Raw genomic sequence first — 22234 nt, 5'->3', positions numbered from 1 at the left:
GGGTAGGGTGTATCAATTACCATCAGCTGAACGTCCTGCACGTCTCGACCCTTACTGTCATAAAAAAAAAGATGAACCAAGATTTACGGTCGATGTGTTGCTCTAACGGTAGGCTCAGACAGAGCCTGAGACGCGGGGGGCCGAGTCACGCACCGTCAATAAATTTTGGTACAAATTAAATAGTGACGAGATGAAAAAGACTTTCACCTTATGGGAAGTGATTCAAGGGTGAATCACTCCACTCACCAATGCATGATGTCGCTCAGGATTCTTGAAAAATCCAATATAGTGATTGACAGTGACATCGCAATTTTGAGAAATAAAATATTAAGTACACAAATTAAATTTATGAACGATGTGGGATTCGAAACCGCAACCTCTCGTGTTCCGTGCGAACGCTCTTCTGAGCCAACATTTCGAGTGACGTATCGTTGATAAATCCTGTATATGTGTTGTTCAACTCTTAGGTTGTGGCTTCATCTATAGGTTGAGCAGGTTATCAACTGTAAAGTAGATCATGTAGATGAAGCCACAACCTGAGATTTAATTTGTGTTATCGAGTCAGAAGTGAGGGTTATCACTTTAAAAATAACAAAATGTTTGAAATATTAAGTTTCATTATTATAAAAATTGCTTTTTTATGAAAATGCGGGACAAGACGAGCAGGACGTTCAGCTGATGGTAATTGATATGTCCTGCCTATTACAATGCAGTGCCGCTAGGTAATTAATTCTGAGCGGCACTACAATTGCGCTCGTCACCTTAAGACATAAGATGTTAAGTCTCATTTGCCTAGTAATTTACTACGGCACCCTTAAGACGGAAACATAGTAATGTTTACACATTACTGCTTCACGGCAGAAATAGGCGCCGCTGTGGTACCCATAATCTAGCCGGCATCCTGTGCAAAGGAGCCTCCCGCTGGTTCCATACTATTGGTTGTCTGTAGAAATAGGAGCCGCTGTGGTTTAGTCGGCATCATGCAAAGTAGCCACTGAAAAATGATTGATACAATACACGTGTACATCCATATTATTATGTTAATAGCTCAGAATGTAACTTAATATCTAATATATAAAATTCTCGTGTCATGGTGTTAAATTGAGTGCATGTAACTCATGAAATTTTGAGTGCATATTGGGTAGGTCTGAGAATCGGAGAACATCAAATTTTCACCCATCTACGATCAACAGTTACTTTTGTATCGCGATTTTAATATGGGCAATACAACGTTTGCTGGGTCAGCTAGTATTATACATAATACTAGCTGACCCAATATATAAAATTTTCTTAGTTATTCATATAGCACTGCAATATTGCGATGAAACTGTGCCAACTTATTGCTTGGGCTTTGGGGATAGTTTTAGGAGAAGTCGAAGTCAATAATCAAACATGCCACAGTTATGCGTGGCCGCGTGAAGCTAGTTTACAATAAAATATTGACAGACAAATTCTACTTTTTAACCGACTTCAAAAAGGAGGAGGTTATCAATTCGATCGGTATTTTTTTATGTATGTACACACCTAATTTTGAGATTTATGATCCGATTTACATAATTTTACAAGTTTTGGCCCAGTAGTTTTTATTTAATGAACATTTTTTATGAAAATTTTTGTTTTTGTGTACGGCTTTTTAGTTTTCATTCAGGTTGATTATATAATATAATTATTAACTGACACTTAAAAGTATAAAATAAAAATAAAACTTCGTTTAAAAAAACCAACTTCAAAAACTGAAAAGTATCAAATAACTAAAAATTTAATTTAATGCCAAATGTAACAGTGCCAAAAGTACCTACACTCGCCACGCGTGACTATGAGCGGGATAGCTTCGTCCAGACTATTATAATAACTCAAGCGGACAGACACGCGTGGCCAGACAACCTTAATAATTACAGTAAGTAAGCTATTTATAATAATAAATTTTATTTTGTTTAGGTCTTGGCACCGACTTAAAACCTATCAATAGGTAGCACATATAAATAATAAAATTTTATTAATATCAAAGGTAAGGGGGTATTAAATTAAATTTTTAGTTATTTTACTCTTTTCTTTTTTTTGAAATCGGGTTTTTTAAACGTAGTTTTCTTTTGTCTACTGCCTTCTTTTACTAATTCTGTGTATTTCCATATTACTAAAATAAATAGTTATTGGCTTTATATCTTACTTATGTAATGTAAGAAAACCTTATTTGGTGTAATATATATTTCTATATATTATATCAGATTGCACAAAAAATAATAGTTTGTTTCTTGAGCGGTTTCAACAAGCTCAGTTATCATTTTCATACTTCTTCAACACAAGAGGGACAAAGGAGCGTTACCGGCCTTTGATTCAAAAATAATTTTGCATTAATTAATTTAAAAAAAAACTTTTTGAAAGTATACTTCTTTAGGCGCAATATGAAAAAATTATGAGAGTTAAATTTTAAGATGCACGCGCATCACTGTAACACAGAAGTAACTGGTTGATGTTGGTTCCTAAAATTTTCTGACATTAGCGAAATTCGTAATTTTATTTGGTTTCTTCGTCCATTATTAGGACAGGCAAAGGGTTTAAGCTCATACAGCCGTATTCATTATTTAATAATTAATTGTCAAAGCCATCATTGCAAGATTTTGACAAAATTGTTCTTTCTAAAAACGTAGAATAGTACGAGGAACAAATCATTTTAATGATTTTTGCATCGTTAGGCCACAGAAGTATAACTTCTTGCGTGCATACATAAGTACACACACACACTTCATTTTACTTCTATAATGTTTAATATCTATTCGAGTATAATGTCGACAGCCTGCAAGCTTGGACTTTCGGTTTATTAGGAAGAGATGGATAAACGACCGTATGGATCCTGACTCCTGATGGTAAGTGATCATCGCCACTCACACTCTCTTGCACCACAAGAGAATATAAGAATGTACGGGCAAGGCAGCTTATTCCACAGTTTGGTAAAGTACCTACGTAAAATATTTACTCACTTAAAGAAATTCAGTCTTCCACCATCAATATTGTCTTGTACAACCTGTCCTATTCCTCCGACCTTGACAGTTCCCTGGATGATGAAGGCTCCACTCACAATCACCATGGCTAATGTTTGTATCACGTCGGCTCTGGAAGTAATTTAAACAAAATTATAAATGACGTAATCGCTCTACACTTTCTCATTTCAGCCGGAAGGCCTCCCCCAAAGATAGCTATGATGATCAGTCCTAGGTGCTGCCCTTATTCATCCTATTCCGGCAATCTTGACCAGATTGTCCGTGCATCTTGTGCCTACGAACACTGCGTCATCCGGTACGTGGTCGCCATTCGAGGATTTTACTGCCCCAACGGCCGTCCGTTAAGCTATGTGCCCTACCCACTGCCACTTGAGTTTCGCAACTATTCGACGGCGCTTTGTCGGTGACTTTGGTTCTCCTACGGATTTCATTTCAGATTCGATCTTTCAGGGAAACTTCGAGCATAGCCCTCTCCATTGCTCTCTGAGCCACCATGAGCTTCCTCATAAGTCCCATCTTATTAATGTTCAAATTCAAATTCAAATTCAAATTCAAATATTTTTATTCAAAATACGATTTAAAATCACTTATTGAACGTCAAAATCTACCACCCATTCAAAAGAGACTGCCTCAGACCTGAGAAGAATGAGCGCAAGAAACTCAGCGGGCTTTTTTTAATATAAAATATGGATTACAATGTAATATCGTACAATAAACATTTATAATTAAAATGAAAAGAGCCTGAGGGTGTTCGCTTTATTCCCAGTCCGTGGTGTCATTAAGAAAATCGTTTATGCTAATAACCTTTCCCACACAAGCGTTTTTTAACAATTCTTTTAAATTTCGTAACACATTTGTTTTGTACATTTTCTGGGATCATATTGTAGAAGCATATACATCGCCCAACAAAAGACTTACTAACTCGACCCAACCGAGTAGTAGACATAACAAGTTTATGTTTGTTCCTCGTGTTAACATTATGAATGTCACAGTTTCTAGAAAATTCCTCAATGTGCTTATGAACATACAAAACATTATCAAAAATGTATTGAGAAGCAACAGTCAAAATGTTTATTTCTTTAAATTTTTCTCTTAATGATTCTTTAGGACCTAGGTTATAAATCGCGCGAATAGCCCTCTTCTGCAGCACAAAGATAGTATTAATATCGGCCGCACTGCCCCATAACAATATACCATAGGACATAATACTATGAAAATAACTAAAGTATACTAATCTCGCCGTATCTATGCCAGTTAACCGTCTAATTTTCTTAACCGCATATGCTGCAGAACTTCATTCGTTCATTTTGAGACCTACTTCTTGGTGAGCTGTATTTAGGGCATCAAGCTCTACACTTACAATAACAACAATGTAGTTTTTTCTAATATTGGAACGCTCCCTCACCTGATAGCCGCTGCTAGTCCTCCCAAAACGTTGAATATGATTCCAACGATTGTCAATGCAGCAGCTGAAGCCCAGTGCGGAAGGCCTAGGACTGCGTGCAAGGCCACAGTAGGAGTGTACACCGTGACGGCCAGGTTCAACACCTGGCGTAGCAGGAAAGTTGCTGCAGCTATCCTTCTTATTGCCTTGGAGCCAAACCTCAGCTGAAACCATCACGAAATAAATTTATAATAATATTTTATTTACAGTCCACTTACAAAATACTTTGGGGGAGGCCTTTGTCCAGCAGTAGACGTCTTCTGGCTGATGATAATGACTTTATTTACACACAAAGCTTTTTATGGAAAAGGAGGTCATACGAGCATATGGGTCACCTGGTATTAAGTGATCACCGCCACCCACATTCTCTTGCAACATCTGAGGAGCGTACTGGCCTTAAAGGACGATTTACGCGCTTTTTTTGAAGGTACCCATGTCGTATCGTCCCGGAAACACCGCACGAGGAAGCATATTCTACAGGTTTATAGTAGGTGGAAGAAAGTTCCTTGAACCGCACGGTGGAGGACCGTCACACATCCAGATGGTGGGGATGGTATCCTAATTTGTGGCGTGTCGTACGAAGGCGGAATTTAGCGGCAGGAATCAGGTGAAATAGCTCTTCAGAACACTTCACGTGATAAATGCGATAGAAGACACAATTTTTAGATGACAACATAACATTAACTGCTTACCGTAACCGTCCAATATTTGCCGGTTAACGGCCGTTTTCAATAATCTATCTATCCTTAATTTAACTTACTAGAGGTAGACAAATCTATCCTTTTATGCTAACTTACATTTCAATATTGGACTATAACTAATAATATAACTATATTGGATATATCTATGAATAGATAAGATCTTGTCATTAAGCGGTGATAGCATTCTATCCGTAAATAGAGATACGTTATTGAAAACGGCCATAAAGCAATTGTTAATGTTATATAGCCAAATAGCGACCTGTCAAGTATCAATATTGACTTCATATTTCACTTTTTTACTTTAACTATACCAAGGAAAACGATGGTGCAACACATTCTGCGGTGTATGTTAAAGTCAGCGTAGCTGTTAACGTTAAATTTGACTTAAACCTTTACATGACATATTGTGACATTAATAACTATCCTTAATATATTATATTTGTATATATTATATAAACTTTATATTTATTATTATTCTTGGTAAGCTTCCCCGTAATGATAGTTTTAATTTAATGTAATCTCAATATTGTAATAGTTATTTATGCAACTGTTGTGTAATAAGGGGTATTAAAACACGAATGTGGATTTATCTTACGAGGCGAAGCCGAGTGTGATAATAGAATCACATGAGTGTTTTAATACCTAATTATCAACAGTTGCATACAAGACTTTATCTACACCCAAAATATGAATCCTCTAAAAGATTCTGAAACAGTTAGCTTACTGCTAACATCAAAACAGCCAGTCCTAGTAGTAACCTAATATCATCCATTACTGATTATATAATATACAAATAAACTAAGTATTAATGAAATAATTATTTATTTTAGTAGTAATTTACATTTTGTATAGTGCAATAATTAAAATTCACTTGAATATTATGTTCTTTTGGAAATTAATCGCTCATTTTTTGTAAACAAAACAACAAAAATATCGAAGAAAAATGGCGGGGATTCGAATAACCTACTTTTTTTTAGGGCGCGCAACGTTCTGGTGGTGTGGAACGCTCGTAAACCAAAATGTTCTTTTTTTGAAATTCATTAAGATGCCACGCATCGAGCAATAAGAATGTGGGTGTCTGTTAAAACTTTTTGAGCATGAAGGGAATGAAAAAAAAATAGGAGTGTTATTATGAAATTCAGTACAACATTACAACACTCTTTTAGATGATGTAATGGTTATTAGAACATTGGGTGTTTTAATGTTGGCAATAAGCTAACTGTTTCAGAATCTTTAATAGAGGATTTAAAGCATGGGTGTAGATAAATATAGTTATAAGATTTGTTTTATTTGAATAAATTTATGGATTATATTAATTGTATTATTATAACAAATTCAATATTTGTACACACACTTCGTATATTTATATAATAAATATTTAAAACGTAGACATATTATTAGTAGAGTAGCTGATACTAGTGGTAAATCATTCTTACACAAGAATCGTTTACATAACAATATGTGCATTATACAGTATTAGCGATTCGATATGTACAATAACATAACTATGAGATAACTTCGACGTAGAAACAGAATCATACAAAATTAATGTTTCAAATGTTTACGTTTACATCTCGTTACTATTATTTACATTTTTTTTTAATGAACATAAGGGACGAGACGGGCAGGACGTCCAGCTGATGGTAATTGATACGCCCTGCCCATTACAATGCAGTGCCGCTCAGGATTCTTGAAAAACCCCAAAAATTCTGAGCGGCACTACAACTGCGCTCGTCACCTTGAGACATAAGATGTTAAGTCCCATTGCCCAGTAATTTCACTAGCTACGGCGCCCTTCAGACCGAAACACAGTAATGCTTACACATTACTGCTTCACGGTAGAAATAGGCGCCGTTGTGGTACCCATATTCTAGCCGGCATCCTGTGCAAGGGAGCCTCCCACATTTAAAATTGAATAAAAGTAATGAATTTTTAGTCTCGAATTGATTAAAGACAAGATAGTCTTCAATCAATTCGAGACTCTTGAGAGAGACTGAGTCTTGTGACAGAATTTGGCGAGTCCCATCTGAGCTATTATAGTCTTGTATATACTGGCGAAATTTACCTTTGTATTCTAATGTTTATGCAGCTGTTTCACATTAAAACACATATAAAACTACATTTTTTAAAATTGAAACCTACCTAGATTGTTTTCTCGCCCCCGAAACTACCTGTATACTAAATTTCATTAAAATCGTTGGAGCCGTTTCCGAGATTCAGATTATATATATACAAGAATTGCTCGTTTAAAGATATGATATGCACATACGTGTAGGTAATACCCAAACAAATTTATTTTTATCGCGTAGTTAATGGACAAAAGAATTACTTATCACAAAATTTAACCCAAGCAGTACAAAAAAATATGCGAAATTCCAAATTAAAGTCACCTGGGCTTATCTGTTCTACCAAAAGATAAGAAGCTTCTATAGAAATAAAACGGTTTAGTGGAGGACTTTTAGTGCATATAGAGTTATTTAGATAATTAAATGGATTTACAATCAGCACAACTGAAAGTAATTTAAACGTAACCGCGATACGCTCGTTTGTCCTCCTTTTCCATAAAAAAAAATAAAAAGAATATCATATAAACGCTTTAAGTTATGCTAAAACTCTCTTTTGGATTGGGGATAAAAGTACAAAGTGATTAAGTACATTATTATATATTATTTACCTCTAAATATTCGTAAACTGAATTGGTGTGCAACCTGAAGAAGACTGGAATGAAGACGCAGCACACGACAGGAAACGCAAGGATCATGCCGTACAAGGTCTCCCACAATGCTGATCCGAAGTAGAAAAACTCTGATGGGAAACCTGAAATTATTCAAATGAAAACTTCTCTAGCATCGTTGTGATTTGAAAGTCGATGAAACGAAAAAGCGAGACAGTAGAAAGAGACGGACGCATAAATTTATAAGATTTCGTGGGAGAAAATGAGATAGGAATACAGTATGAGGTTGCTACCAGTTGGAGGTTCCTTTGCACAGGATGCCGGCTAGATTATGGGTACCACAACGGCGCCTATTTCTGCCGTGAAGCAGTAATGTGTAAGCATTACTGTGTTTCGGTCTGAAGGGCGCCGTAGCTAGTGAATTTACTGGGCAAATGAGACTGAACATCTTATGTCTCAAGGTGACGAGCGCAATTGTAGTGCCGCTCAGAATTTTTGAGTTTTTCAAGAATCCTGAGCGGCACTGCATTGTAATGGGCAGGGCGTATCAATTAGCATCAGCTGAACGTCCTGCTCATCTCGTCCCTTATTATCATAAAAAAAAAGTGTTTTGATACCAGGCGATCACAGTTGAAGAAGAGATTGTCTCATGTTTGACACGAGTATAGGTTTTATATATTGTGACGTCATGTGCACGATGTAGACACATCATAGACACCAGGAGAACATAAATATGATAGCGGTAAGGCAAGCATTAATAACTTTTTATGTAACATCTCTAATCTTCGATTAGAGTGCGTTTACATTGTAACACGATATTATATCGAATGGATTTAAATGCAGGTAGGTATTAAATCTCTAATTAAGTAAACTATAAATCGATAGGACATGTGACTCGTATGTTGATAGTAAAGTCTTAGAATATTTATACGTCTAGATAGAGTTTTCATCGGTTGTTGCAAGACAACAACTGATGAAAACAGGCTAGGTTTATTATTTTAGTGTGCGTGACAGACTACGTAACGTGATTTGTATGTCACTTTGTGTTACTGTACGTGCATTGCTCAAAACAGAGGTTAACTCTTCATCTCAATTTTTTTCGACGTTTTCACAGCTGCCACAGTCTTTCTAGACGTTTAAATGATCTTAGAGTAAAGTCAATTAAGCGTTAGAAGTAATAATTAATATTAATTTTACCGAACTTCTGTTTAAAATTGAGTTGAGCCTCTTTTTAACCGAATTCAAAAAAGGAGGAGGTTCTCAATTCGTCGGTATGTTTTTATTGCAACAAAACCATCGAAATTCATGAGTGACATTTCAAATAATACAAAACCTGTAAGTAGGTACATGAACTGAGCTTATCTACCTACAATCGATTTGTACCACTGAGCCACAAAAAGGGGTACGATAAAAAATTTGAGGTCAGTCAACCCATTAATGTATGGAAATACCCTTTTTGTGCGTGATGTGTTGGATCGGCGATGCTTTATGAGTTAATTACGTATCACTTACTTTTTTGCTTTAACACATATTTATTTATGTGAGCACTATTTGGATTAAGGCGAAGAGTAAGCAGAAAACACGCAAACATGGTGTTTTTAGACAAGTTTTGTGGTGAAAGTATAGCATTTCGAGCTATGAACACTACTTAATCGTGTTACACATATCCTTAAGTCTTATTTGTAGGTTGCTAATGGTTGCTCTTGGTTATAGTTAACAATGCCGAGCCTTTTTTAACTACCACCTTTCTTTGAAGTTTTTTGGCATGGCGTGACGCATTTTTTGGTACTTCTCTCAGAAAAGTTAATCTTATAGCTTGTACTTTTTTGTGTACGTCCATTTATTCAGATTAGTAGTGAATAACGAGGATTGTAAGCATATAAACTGTTTCCAACCAAGATTTTTAAAATATTGGCTTTGTTAAATAGATGGCAGGCCGGCAGCCGTGAACTCATATCGCTCAAGGTCGCTGGCATTTAGTGTAGCCTTAAGGATTGGTCTCCGCTGCGCTTAACTAGATACCGCACTACCTACGAACAATAGCTTTTTTATTACGGCAACTATTAGATGCTTGTGTGCGTGGCATTTTGAGACTCAATGACATCTTTTGTAACATACACTTTACACATTGAAATTAATAAAATACAAAATACTTACTGATGATATGTGACCCCAGCTGCCATTTTAGCTTCAATTATTAGGAAAGTTTAACAGAACATGTGACACGTCAACGTCACTCATTGTTCAAGACTAACTCCAATACGCCCACTTGGGCGTAGTATTATTTGCCGCACTTTGCGACTACGCCTGCGGTATCTAGTTGGAGCGCAGCGGAGACCAATCCTTAATCTAAGGAACACTATTGTGTGTTGGGTGGCGTAGCTAGTGAAATTACTGGGCAATTGCGATGCCTTTCTGAATGTTGGGTTCAATTACATACTGTCAGGTGAACTACTTGATTTTCTCGAAAAATTTTAATCTGTATCGCGCAAGAAGCCCTATTCAATGATAATAATGTAACAGCTGTTAATCTGTAAGGGCGGATTCGACCAAACTAGCGCAGAACGCTATTGCTATTATATCGCTATTATAATATACTCTATGGCGCTTGCAAGTTTGGCGCCACTGTGTCGGATGTGCGGGGAACTGTTTTTTAGCCGCATGGCCAGGGGGTGCAACTTCCCTACGTTTTGGCACATGAAAAAAATTTGCATTGAAAGTGCTGCCACCTATTCTACTAGGTACGCTGCAACTTCACGATGGCGATAATTTAATATACATGATAGATGGATAGATGGAGCTAGTGATAGCAAAAAACTCACTTAACTTACTTATTAAAGACTTGACTATCGTGTTGTAATCACATCCCAGCGGAAACTCCATAGAGGAAGTGCCGCTTGCGCCTCTCTCTCCCCATGAGAAGGTCGCCTTCGATGTAGGCTTAGAGGGCACCTGCCCAAAGCCAACTGCAGGTGGTGTTTAGTGGGTAGACACCTAGGTTTCACGTGAGTCCCACATAACCAACGCAGACTTAGGCTGCGTTGGTATGCATGAGCATTCACCACCTCCCTCCCGTCGTTATCCCGGAGGGTAGCCCATTCCCTTGCTTGGGCGCAAAAAAAAAAAAAAAAAAAGAGTTGTAATCATTGAATTGCAGTCACCTTATTTAAAGGTGACTGCTGAACTTAATAAACGATTAATAATTTCCACCCACCCAAAACAAACATCAATATGAATTCAATACGGTCTACAACAATAGTGAAAAGTAAAAACTAAAAACAAAATTAGCGCTATCTAACGACGGTAAGCTAAGAGCGTAAAAATAACGCATCGCTATCTCTTGGTCTGGGTACACTGATTTTACAAAATAAAAACATGAGTTGCACATCTATCTCTAGTATATATAGTGTATTATCTATGCGCATGGCACCTTGTAGGACGGACGAATCTTTACTATATAGTTTATTAGTACATGCTCCTTTTTTTACCTAGCCCTTTAAATTGTGACAAGTTGGTTACTAATTATTATATAGAAGGCATTGAAGAGCCCAAACACACAGATGACACCTGATTCTCAGACCTACCAAATGTATTGTACATAAAATTTATCGTACTACAATAATCATTATATTCGATTGTCATCTTGTAACGCTATTGCGAGGATCTGTGGATGGAATAGAATAATATTAAAATTGCGATATAACAATAGGTGTTGATCGTAGACGGGTGAAAATTTTAAGTTGTATGTGTTTTTTAATGCTGAATTTTGTATGACTAATTACAAATTTTGTCATAAAAAATAAAAAAATATATTTTGGGGTGGGTGACCCTTATTATTAAGGGTATGAGAAATAGATGTTGGCCGATTCTCAGACACCCGATATACATACAGATTTTCAAACAAATTTTGTTAGCCGTTTCGGAGGAGTTTGGTAACAAACACGAGAATTTTATGTACCTATGAGATAGAGTGAAATGTCAAAATATGTTGACATCTTGTTTATTATTATGAGTCTTCTAGGTGACAAAAGTGACATCTCTGTTCAGAGCACCAAGTGTGAGATTGTTTACTTATTCGATCGCCTAAAAATTAACTACTATTTGTATGGCGTCGAAAAAGCGCCATCTAGTGAAAGTAGAGGAAAACATCATAGCGCTCTTAACAATAATAATTGTAACTAGAAATAGAATATTTAATTAGATTGTATAAAATACGCAATTTGTTTATTACAAATTAATTTTTAGTGCAAATTATAATTATATTCTTTTGGAATATTTATTTTTGAGAGTCGGTTGGTTGTTTTTTTGTTAATTTTTATAAATTTAATTTCTATTTATATTTTATACTTAAATATGTAGATTGTAGATATTGAATGCCTACTTATACAATTTTAAGTTTGTCTCTGTTTGTATTTCCTATGGGTATAACTATATACCTGAAATCAATGATTCATTTATACAAAAACTCGAATAGACTTTTAGATAACAAAATTAACAGCTTATTACTAAACCCATGTAAATGTTTGCACGAACTCACAACAGAAAATAAAATTACAAAACTTATTTTTGCGGGACTTTACTAGCACATAGCTCCTGTAGGCTACTTTTTAAATAGAAAAAACGTACTAACCATTTATTAACCGTTCGAGTGACGTATGGTTATAAAATCTTGTATGCTTTGTTCAACGCTACAAAAAAAAAATTGTTTTTCAAATTTTATTTGTGTATTAATCCTAGAAGTTAGGTTATAATTTAAAAACATAACAAATTGTTTAGATTTACAAGAGCGACATCTCAAGTCAAATTCCTAAAATGCAAATATTGGGGTTGAGCAGGTTATCAACCGTAAAGTAGATCCTGTAGATGAAGCCACAACCTGAGAGTTGACCGCGTTTCCCGTTCACGTGTTCCCGGCAGTATGATGATCAAGTATGCATTATTATTATAATAGCTAGAATTACTAACCTCTCAATAAAAACGTTATTATTTCAGTGGGTTTTGCCTAACGGCGTATGGCATTCTTATGAAACTAATTGCACAAATCTTAGTTTTAATTACTCTCTGTTTTTTTTTTAAAGCATTTCATCAAAAAAACGGTCTATTACGATTCGGTAACGAAGAGTACCGTACCATCATAAAATATATTGTTCTACTAAATTTTAAGAACAGTTGTTAAAGGTACAAAAGAGAGAGATAGAGAGGGAGATAGGCGTCTATTATAGAACAAGTTTAGAATACTGAAGCATTGACGTCACATCGTCGCTTTGTTACGGTGTGCAAAACAAGCATCACTTAATAATATTCTAATGTTATTATTAGTAAATAAACAAAGATTTATTTTGTGTTGTGACGCCGATTATTTATTTATTTATTTATTTATTCTATGTCCACCAACACAGAATACACAAGACAATTCATAAGATTATAACATAAATTTCAAAAATCGTGCTCCTGCAATTACAGGTGAACACATCATGCACATAAACATACAAACAATTTAGTTGTTAATTATATAAAAGTAAATTTAAGTCCTATAACGCTAACATGTTATAACAATATAAAAAGATAAATTAATTCCACAAATACAGTCACTTCAATATAATCACTAAAATACAATATAGGTACAATATATTTTGTCAAAGCGGTTTTTTTATTATAAATTAGGTCATTACATTTTACTAATCAGAGTGTCAGGTTTCTCTTAAATTGTGCTACGGTATCTCCAAAATTATTATTATGAAAAATCAATGAATGAATTTATCTAGATTTTGTACAAAGACTATATTTTATTTTTCTGACAGAACTATTATAGCGATACAGAACAACAGAACTATTAACAACAAAACTTTAAGGGTAATAATTAAAACTTCAAAGATAAAGCAGTTATGATAGCATGAAAATAACACATGTACCTAACGGTAATGAACAGGACGAGTGCAAGGGGGTGAAAGGGAAACGCGAGGGGCGTTAATTTCAAGTGAGCTCCGAGATAATGTGTTCGTGTAGTATTTATAAAGGGTATTAAGAGTGTGCAAAGACACTTAATGTATAATATTATGTCTTATAAAGATTTTTTTTAGCGAAGTAGCTCTCAAGTTACCAAAAAAATTGCGGCCAAGTGCGAGTCGGACTCGCCCATGAAGGGTTCCGTAGCAGCAAGTAACATAATATAAAAGTTCTTGTAGTTCGTTGTAACTTTGATCGATGTTTTAATAATAGTGTAGTTTTTTTTTCAATTATGGTATTGATAATACGATTTATAATGTTTTAAAAAAAACTACATACTAAATCTCGTTCAAACCAATTTTCGATGGAAGTTTGCATAGTGATTGATGTACATCATATATTTTTTTAGTTTGATCATTTTCTTATTGTAGAAGTTACGGAACGCAAACTATTCAGTTTAAAAAAATCATATAAGAAAGCTCAATATAATTTTTGAAGACCTATCCATAGAAACAAACACACACACACTTGACTTGATGGGTTTGATGAAAAAAAATTTTTGAGTTTCAGTTGTAAGTATGGGTAACCCCCAAAATTGATTGTTTTTTTTCTATTTTTGTGTTGAAAATCTTAATGCGGTTCACAGAATACATCTACTTACTAAGTTTCAACAGTATAGTTCTTATAGTTTCGTAAAAAAGTGGCTGTGACATACGGACGGACAGACAAACAGACTTGAAGTATCTATAGGGGTTCCGTTTTTGCCATTTGGCTACGGAACCCTAAAAATTACAGTATGATCCCACTGGAGGGTAGAAAGTATGTGTTAGATCTTATGTTCTTACAAAATTGTTTTAACAGTTTTTTTTTTATGAAAATAAGGCACAACACGAGCAGGACGTTCAGCTGATGGTAATTGATACGCCCTGCCCAGTACAATGCAGTGCCGCTCAGGATTCTTGAAACCCCCAACAATTCTGCGCGGCACTTCAACTGCGCTCGTCACATTGAGACAAGATGTTAAGTCTCATTTGCCCAGTAATTTCACTAGCTACGGCGCCCTTCAGACCGACACACAGTAATGCTAACACATAACTGCTTCACGGCAGAAATAGGCGCCGTTGTGGTACCCATAATCTAGCCGGCATCCTGTGCAAAGGAGCCTCCCACTGGTAACGTTCCTCCAAACTAACAAGAAAGGATGCCTATTTTATTTTGTAGTACCAGTATTAAATTTAAAACTAGTTCAAACCATTGAGTTGGTCTAAAACCATATCCATTTCACCACGAGAAAAGGAGGGGGTTGAAAACTTGCTAAAACCGATCGGGATAGAACCTTTTAGCTACTGCAAATTCTCACTATCTCTGCTTTCTTTCGGACAAATACAATAGAAGGAATGACGAATGACATAAATATTTTCTCTCTGTCACATAACAGTAGCAGGCATAAGTATTCTTCGCTAGTATGTACTATTTGAAATAACATGGCATTTTTGGTGAAAAAAGGTTTTGGTATTTGGTTATAACTTTATGATGTAACCATAAACTTACTACGGTAAGAGATGAACCCTGTGTGAAAGTGAGAAAACTATCCTTGTATAAAATCCTAGGTGTGAGAAAGAGACGAAACAGATGAAGACCATAAAACCGTTTCGAAACATTTTTGTGTCCATTAGTCTCAAGTTTATGGATGTAACATGATAATATATAAGCTGCCAAATGCATATTTATAAAAATATAAATTTAATTCGTTATAAGCTGGTTATAAATAATTTCTTAAAGTAATCTGAACAAAAAATATATATGATATAATAATGTAAGGTCCTGCATGCTTAAAGACACTGCACGGTTTTGTTGGAATATTACAATTAGTTTTTCTTACGTCACGTCAACTCTACAAAAGAAGTAAAATGAGAAATCGTGATATAATAACCTTTCTGTTAGCATTGGCGAGAGGCAACTAATAACACTCACGGGGTTCCTCCCCGGCCTTTGTAAGCTGAATGGGCACTTAGCCAGAATGGGTCTCATTGAATCAAACCAGTACAGATTCTGCTGCGAAGCCGCTGAAGACCCCAAACACAACCTACTGGAACGCAACGCCATTTCCAGAAATAGGCTTGTGTGTAGTAAATTACCTTTATCTACACCCATGCTTTAAATCCTCAATTACAGATTCTGAAACAGTTAGCTTATTGCCAGCTTTAAAACACACAATTTCGTAATAACCATTACATCATCCAAACGAGTGTTGTAATATTGTACTGAATTTCATAACAACACTCCTTTGTTTTTTTTTTCGATCACTTAATGCGCAAAGAGTTTCAACAGACTGCTACATTCTTATTGCTCGATACATGTTATCTGTATGAAATAATTACGTTTCACACTACCAGAACGTCGCGAGCGGTAAAAAAAAGTAGGTTATTCGAATCCCCGCCATTTTTCTTGATAAAATGAGCGATTAAGTTTTGACAGCACACAGCCGGATATTTTAAACGGTGCAAAAGAACATAATATTCAAGTGAATTTTAATAATCGCACTATACAAAATGTAAATTACTACTAAAAATAAATAATTATTTCATTAATACTTAGTTATTCTATAGTATATAATCAGTAATATAATGGATGATATAAGGTTACTTCTAGAACTGACTGTTAAGTTAGCAGTGAGCTAACTGTTTCAGAATCTTTTAAAGGATTCCTATTCGGGGTGTAGATAAAGTCTTGTATGCAACTGTTGATAATTAGTTATTAAAACACTCATGTGATACTATTATCACATATTACTTCCCTATATTATATTAGATAAACCCACATTCGTGTTTTAATACCCCTTATTACACAACAGTTGCATAAATAACTATTACTCAAAGCAGAGCACATGCCCTGCCTAAATCGTCTAAGGATCCTACGCCTCATAAAAGTAATAGGTCTTGAGGATTATTATTATTACTTTTATCTAGCAGCTTCGATTTCAACATCTCATTTTTTTGATATAGCGAGTTAATCTTATCTGGGGTGATACGCTACTCTAACCATAGCAATATCTGTACGTGTGTAAGCACTCGTTTTTGCCATTCCACTGAGTATGTAAAGCAACGCATCTCTCCAAATACATTGGCTTTTGTAAAAAGGTTCATCATCTTTTTCACCTTTAGAATATCCTAGATACGATGTCATGCCGTTCGAATGGCTTTTGGCCAGGCAGTAGCAAATCAGTGATATCTTTCCATCGGGGATTACACGTAAATGTGATAAAAAGGTCAGGACGACCGTAGTGATGCACATAAGTCATGGCGTCTTGCGTACGCCTGTGCATGTCAAGTGGTCCTCCAGTAAAAGATGATGGGAGAACCACCAGAGACCTAACTGATCGCCATCTACGCCCTACCGCCCCATGACGTCCCGCAAGTATATGAAGCTGTCTACTCTAAGCTGTGCCTGGTTACTTTTGATAAAATTCAACCTTTCTGTCTCTATTTTGGCGTACATAACTACCAAAAACTGGCTAAATAGGGAACGGAAATAGAGTAGGGGGGGAAGGCAGCGCTAGCGCAAGCGAGCAAGCAAGTACCCCCTGTACAATAGATCCTATGATTTAAGAGTATTATAATCCCCAAATTTAAATTTAAAAAAAATGGCGAAAGGCAATAAAAATCTAAGTGCGATTCGTATTCGCAAACACGAAGGGTTCCGTTTTTTTATGAAATAGATGGTAATCACATCATACAGGTCATCAGATTATGGTCTCTTGTAACACACGCGGAATCACAGGAACACTTTTGCAAAGGAGACAATTTAACTCCTAACCAGTTGGAGGCTCCTTTGCACAGGATGCCGGCTAAATTATGGGTACCACAACGGCGCCTATTTCTCCCGTGAAGCAGTAATGTGTAAGCATTACTGTGTTTCGGCCTGAAGGGCGACGTAGCTAGTGCAGTTACTGAACAAACGACACTTAACATCTTATGTCTCAAGGTGACGAGCGCAGTTGTAGTGCCGCTCTGAATTTAAGGGTTTTTCAAAATTCCTGAGCCGCACTGCATTGTAATTGGCAGGGCGTATCAATTACCATCAACTGAACGTCCTGCTCATCTAGTCCCTTATTTTCATAAAAATAAAAAAATGATGTGGTGTCGTGGGACACCAGGTAGGAACGAAGTTCCTTCGGCTAATGTAGAATCGACACAAATTGCAAAAAAAATCGTTCTAATATTGCTATAATCGTTATCATATATTAATATAATAATATTGATAATATATACACTACTCGCTTGTGTATGCGACTGTCGCGCCTGCGCACGTCTCATTTAACGGTTTTATTCCACGCACTTTTTTCCACGGATTTTTTCTTATGGTTTTACTATCACATTTTTTTCAGTTCGGTCGCGCAGCAAAATCCCTATTCCCTCCAAGCCTGCCGTAAGGAACTTCGTTCCAAAAAAGATAGCTTACCCAAGAAGGATCTAACTCCCAAAGTTCCTCGAGAGACGGACAGCATCATTGATAGAATGGACACCCCTCCCCCCGCGAAGATATAGGCTCGTTTGGCATTCCCTCCCGCGGCGGTCGCGTCCTTCTTTCTCCTCCACAGAGGGGCGCAAGAGGACGCACACACAAAAACAGCAAATATAATACACTCCCATGCTAGCCAGCCTGAATTCATGGTAATTTATCTGAAACAAATAAAGACACTATTGCCATTACATACATTACTTTAACGCTCCTAAGAACTTACTTTTTCACACAAGAATTTACTTAAGGCGACACTAAATGCCAGCGACCTTGAGCGATATGAGTTCACGGCTGCCGGCCCGCCATCTATGTAACAAAGCCAATATTTTCAAAATTCTTGCGTGGAAAACAGTTTATATGCTTACAATCCTCGTTATTCACTACTAATCTGAATAAATGAACCTACACAAAAGAGTACAAGCTATAAGAATAACTTTTCTGAGAGAAATACCAAAAAAATGCGTCACGCCATGCCAAAAAACTTGTTTAACTGCAAAGAAAAGTGGTAGTTCAAAAAGGCTCGGCAGTGTTAACTATAACCAACAGCAAGCGATGTGCGATTCAGAGTGATGTACCTACTCCTCCCCCTACCTCCCCCAAACAGCTACAATCTGTTTTTCAGAAAAATATTCAATGTAGTCGACTCTATAGTTTTATTATGATATATATATATTACTATTTTATGATATCCGATTAAATCAAAGTTGTACATCATTGTACAATAGTACAAACTATATTTAAGTGAAAAAAAAATCTTAACTTAGAAAAATTACTATCTCGATATCAACAAATCCTTTCGCAGCGGATAATAGATCCCAGAAAATGTTCAAAACAAAAGTATTACGTTATTCAAAAGAATTGTTAAAAACGTTTGTGTGGTAAAGGTTACTATAACATATTAAATGACTTTCTTAATTATACCACAGATTGGGAATGAAGTGACCGCCTTCAGGCTATTAAATAATTAGTTTAATTGTACAATATTACTTTGTAAACATATTTAATCGATGAAAAAAAAGCCCACTGAGTTTTTTGCGCCCATTCTTCTCAGGTCTGAGGCATTCATTTTGAAATGGGTGGTATTTTTTTGACTTTCAAAAAGTGATGTCACATCCTATTTTGAATAAAAATATTTGAATTTTAATAATAATTTACCTTAATTCTTTAACTTTTTCTTGTACAATAAATTGTTAGGCATTTTCTTGCATACTTATTTGAACTTCCTTATATTATAAATGAACATTTAATTTCTCACAGTTTCAAATAAGGAATTGTATTAACAGGAAATTATTTGTATAATTTCATATTCGCCGTATTTCGATTTTACTCTTGCAATTGCTTCGATGCAGCAAAGGACCGTTAGTTTTCTCTAGGCGTTGGCCAGGAGTTCATAACTAACTAATGAAATAATAAACACGGACTAGTAAAAAAAGCGCCGTGATATTAGCAAGTGAAACACCTTTATGCTAGTGTGTGTGATATTGTTACGGGGTATACCAGTTACACAATTTTTCTCCCTTAAATAATCATATACCCACAAATTCTTTTATGTTATTGTTTCTACACTTTTACACAACGCACGACGGCATTTTTTAAATATTTTATTGAGACGCAACCTGATCTGTCACAGACGATGACAGTTCTCATAATGGCCGCCTATCGGCCTGTCGTGGTGTAAGTGTGTGCGTGGGGCTATGTATTTACACGTTAGGCTTGTTTTGGTGCTACACTGTTATGTAAGGTGACACAGAGTCCTTATTTTTTTACTAGTCCGTGATAATAAATAGCTTTATTGTCAAAAAACTGTTTTATATAATGTATAAGTCATCTTTGGTACTAGGAACTACACGATAAAGTAGAAATATGACAGTAATTAATTTAGTATTTTTTATTAAAAAGACTTTAGACACATATTTTTTTTTATCTCTCCAGTATCGAATTGTACCAATTATTAAGCTCTGTTCAAACTGAGGCGAATAACGCGCGAGACGCGGAACGCGTTTCAGAGTAATTCGCTCCCTCGCTTAGCCTCTCAACCTGACGCGACTTCCCGCGTGTCATTTTTGGTTCTTCAGTCGAGAAACATCATACATTGTGAGATCAATAATCCTGCCGGGCTTCCCGCTCTTGTTTCGCTTCAACTTGAACGACTACTCGCGTCAATTTGAGCACGTCCATACAAGTTAGCTGTCACAATCGCCGCGAGCGATTTCCGTTCAGCGCGTTATTCGCCTCAGTTTGAACAGAGCTTTATGAAACCGATGTAAGTATAAATACCCCATGTATTTCAGTGGTAAGTTGCATTGAAATGCAAATCCTCATAAAACAATGAAAGCCGAGGTAATCCTATACAGTCATATTATCAATACTGTACAAGGTAAACACCATTCGAATCTTATCTACAGTTAAATTTATTAATATTAAGAATTGGCTTTGCCAACTTTCTTACTATCCGAATACTTTCTTACTTTACTTATGCCAAAAAGTAAGGCGCAAACAGTAATATGCTTATAATCCTTGTTATTGATTACTAATCCTAATAAATGGACTTACACAATAAATGTACAAGCTATAAGAATAACCCATCTGAGTTTCGTACTAAACAGATGCGTCATACCGTGAAACAGCGTGCGTAACTGTAAATAAAAATGGTTGTTAAAAATAACTCTGGAGTATTAACTATAACCAACAGCAAGCATTGGCAACTTAAAAATTAGACTTAAAGGTATGTATAACAAGATAAATTAGTGTTCATAGCTCCAAATGCTATATTTTCACCATAAAACTTGCCTAAAAACACCTAGTTTGCATGTTTTCTCCTCACTCTTCGCCTTAAGAGGGAATGCTACTATTTAGTCAAAATTTTGTAGGTAAAATCGGTCTGAGCTGTATTTGTCCCTATCGCGCTCTTCGGGGGAAGGCTGGATGTGAGGGTCGTTGGTTGGCCAGTCCGGAGTATAACTTATGAGTTATGCACATAAAATATAGTGCATCGCCCAGATACCTATAGGTTTGCTTGTCGATTTAGTAGAATTTTTTTATGGATAATTTTCGTGAATTTGAGATGTAATTTGTATGTAGTGTGTGACTGATGATTATATTAATTTATGTAGAATAAATCAATGCAAGTTACCTACAGATAGACAAGCATGTATAAATTATACACGCAACCACAAATGTAAGGGCGCGTTACCACTGACACGGAGCTGGACGAAACTGAACTTGAATTGACCAATCACAGCTGCTACCTTACGATTTTTTTTAATAAATCTATTTAAACTATTTAGTTTTTGTAGTGAAAACTTCCTTAGCGGCGTTGAGCACTTTTCTTGGGATGGGTATAAAATGTTAAACTCGCGTCAGGGCACGTGGTCTGATCGAATATTCGTAAGACAATCGCTGAAATTATAAATGACAGATTTATACATCTTACTTATTATAGTTTGGCTATTTCAACTTAGTGCTCAAACGGTCATTGGACCAGTGGTTGAATCATTGTGATTGTGAAGCTGTAACACCGCGAGGTCGAGATATATCGAATCCCAGCCGTGAAATATTTTTACAGTTTATTACAGATAAAATTTAAATTTTCTGTGAGATAAATTTTTTAATATAAAATAATTGTAATAGTTCTGAAGTGTTAAGTTTTTTATGTTATATAAGTTAATTTTTACGTTTTTGTGTGCGAAGATATTCTTTAACCAAAATATTCAAAAAAAAAGTGTGTGCGTGTAATCTTAACGCAAGATTGAAGTAAAATTTAATAATAATAATTTAATTTAATAAATGAAACCGTGTTACGACTAAGCAATCAGGTATTACTGAAGAGCTATATTTACTGCTATTTTTTTTCTCGCAAAAGCTGACTTCATCTTAATATAATAACTTCATCTTTTGAGCAAAGTTGGCATTTTCTCTACATAAAATAAAAAAATGCCCCTATTAATAT

General features: G+C 35.6%; 1 protein-coding gene across 1 annotated transcript in view; it reads right to left on the bottom strand.

The window, feature by feature from the left end:
• The window catches only part of LOC126977237 (sodium-coupled monocarboxylate transporter 1), a 57945-nt gene that overhangs the window by 9347 nt on the left and 26364 nt on the right, over positions 1-22234 (bottom strand). Inside the window, exons 2-5 of the mRNA XM_050825966.1 lie at positions 18226-18446; positions 7819-7961; positions 4405-4607; positions 2979-3110 (exon numbers count right to left, since the gene is read on the bottom strand). Coding sequence (XP_050681923.1) covers positions 2979-3110; positions 4405-4607; positions 7819-7961; positions 18226-18436 — 689 coding nt within the window. The 5' untranslated portion in view covers positions 18437-18446. The remainder of the gene's footprint in view (positions 1-2978; positions 3111-4404; positions 4608-7818; positions 7962-18225; positions 18447-22234) is intronic.

This window comes from Leptidea sinapis, chromosome 44, assembly GCF_905404315.1.
Source record: "Leptidea sinapis chromosome 44, ilLepSina1.1, whole genome shotgun sequence".
NCBI classification, from domain to species: Eukaryota; Metazoa; Arthropoda; class Insecta; order Lepidoptera; family Pieridae; genus Leptidea; species Leptidea sinapis.
The sequence above is the reverse complement of the archived record's forward strand: the minus strand, read 5'-3'. Positions and strand labels throughout refer to the sequence as shown.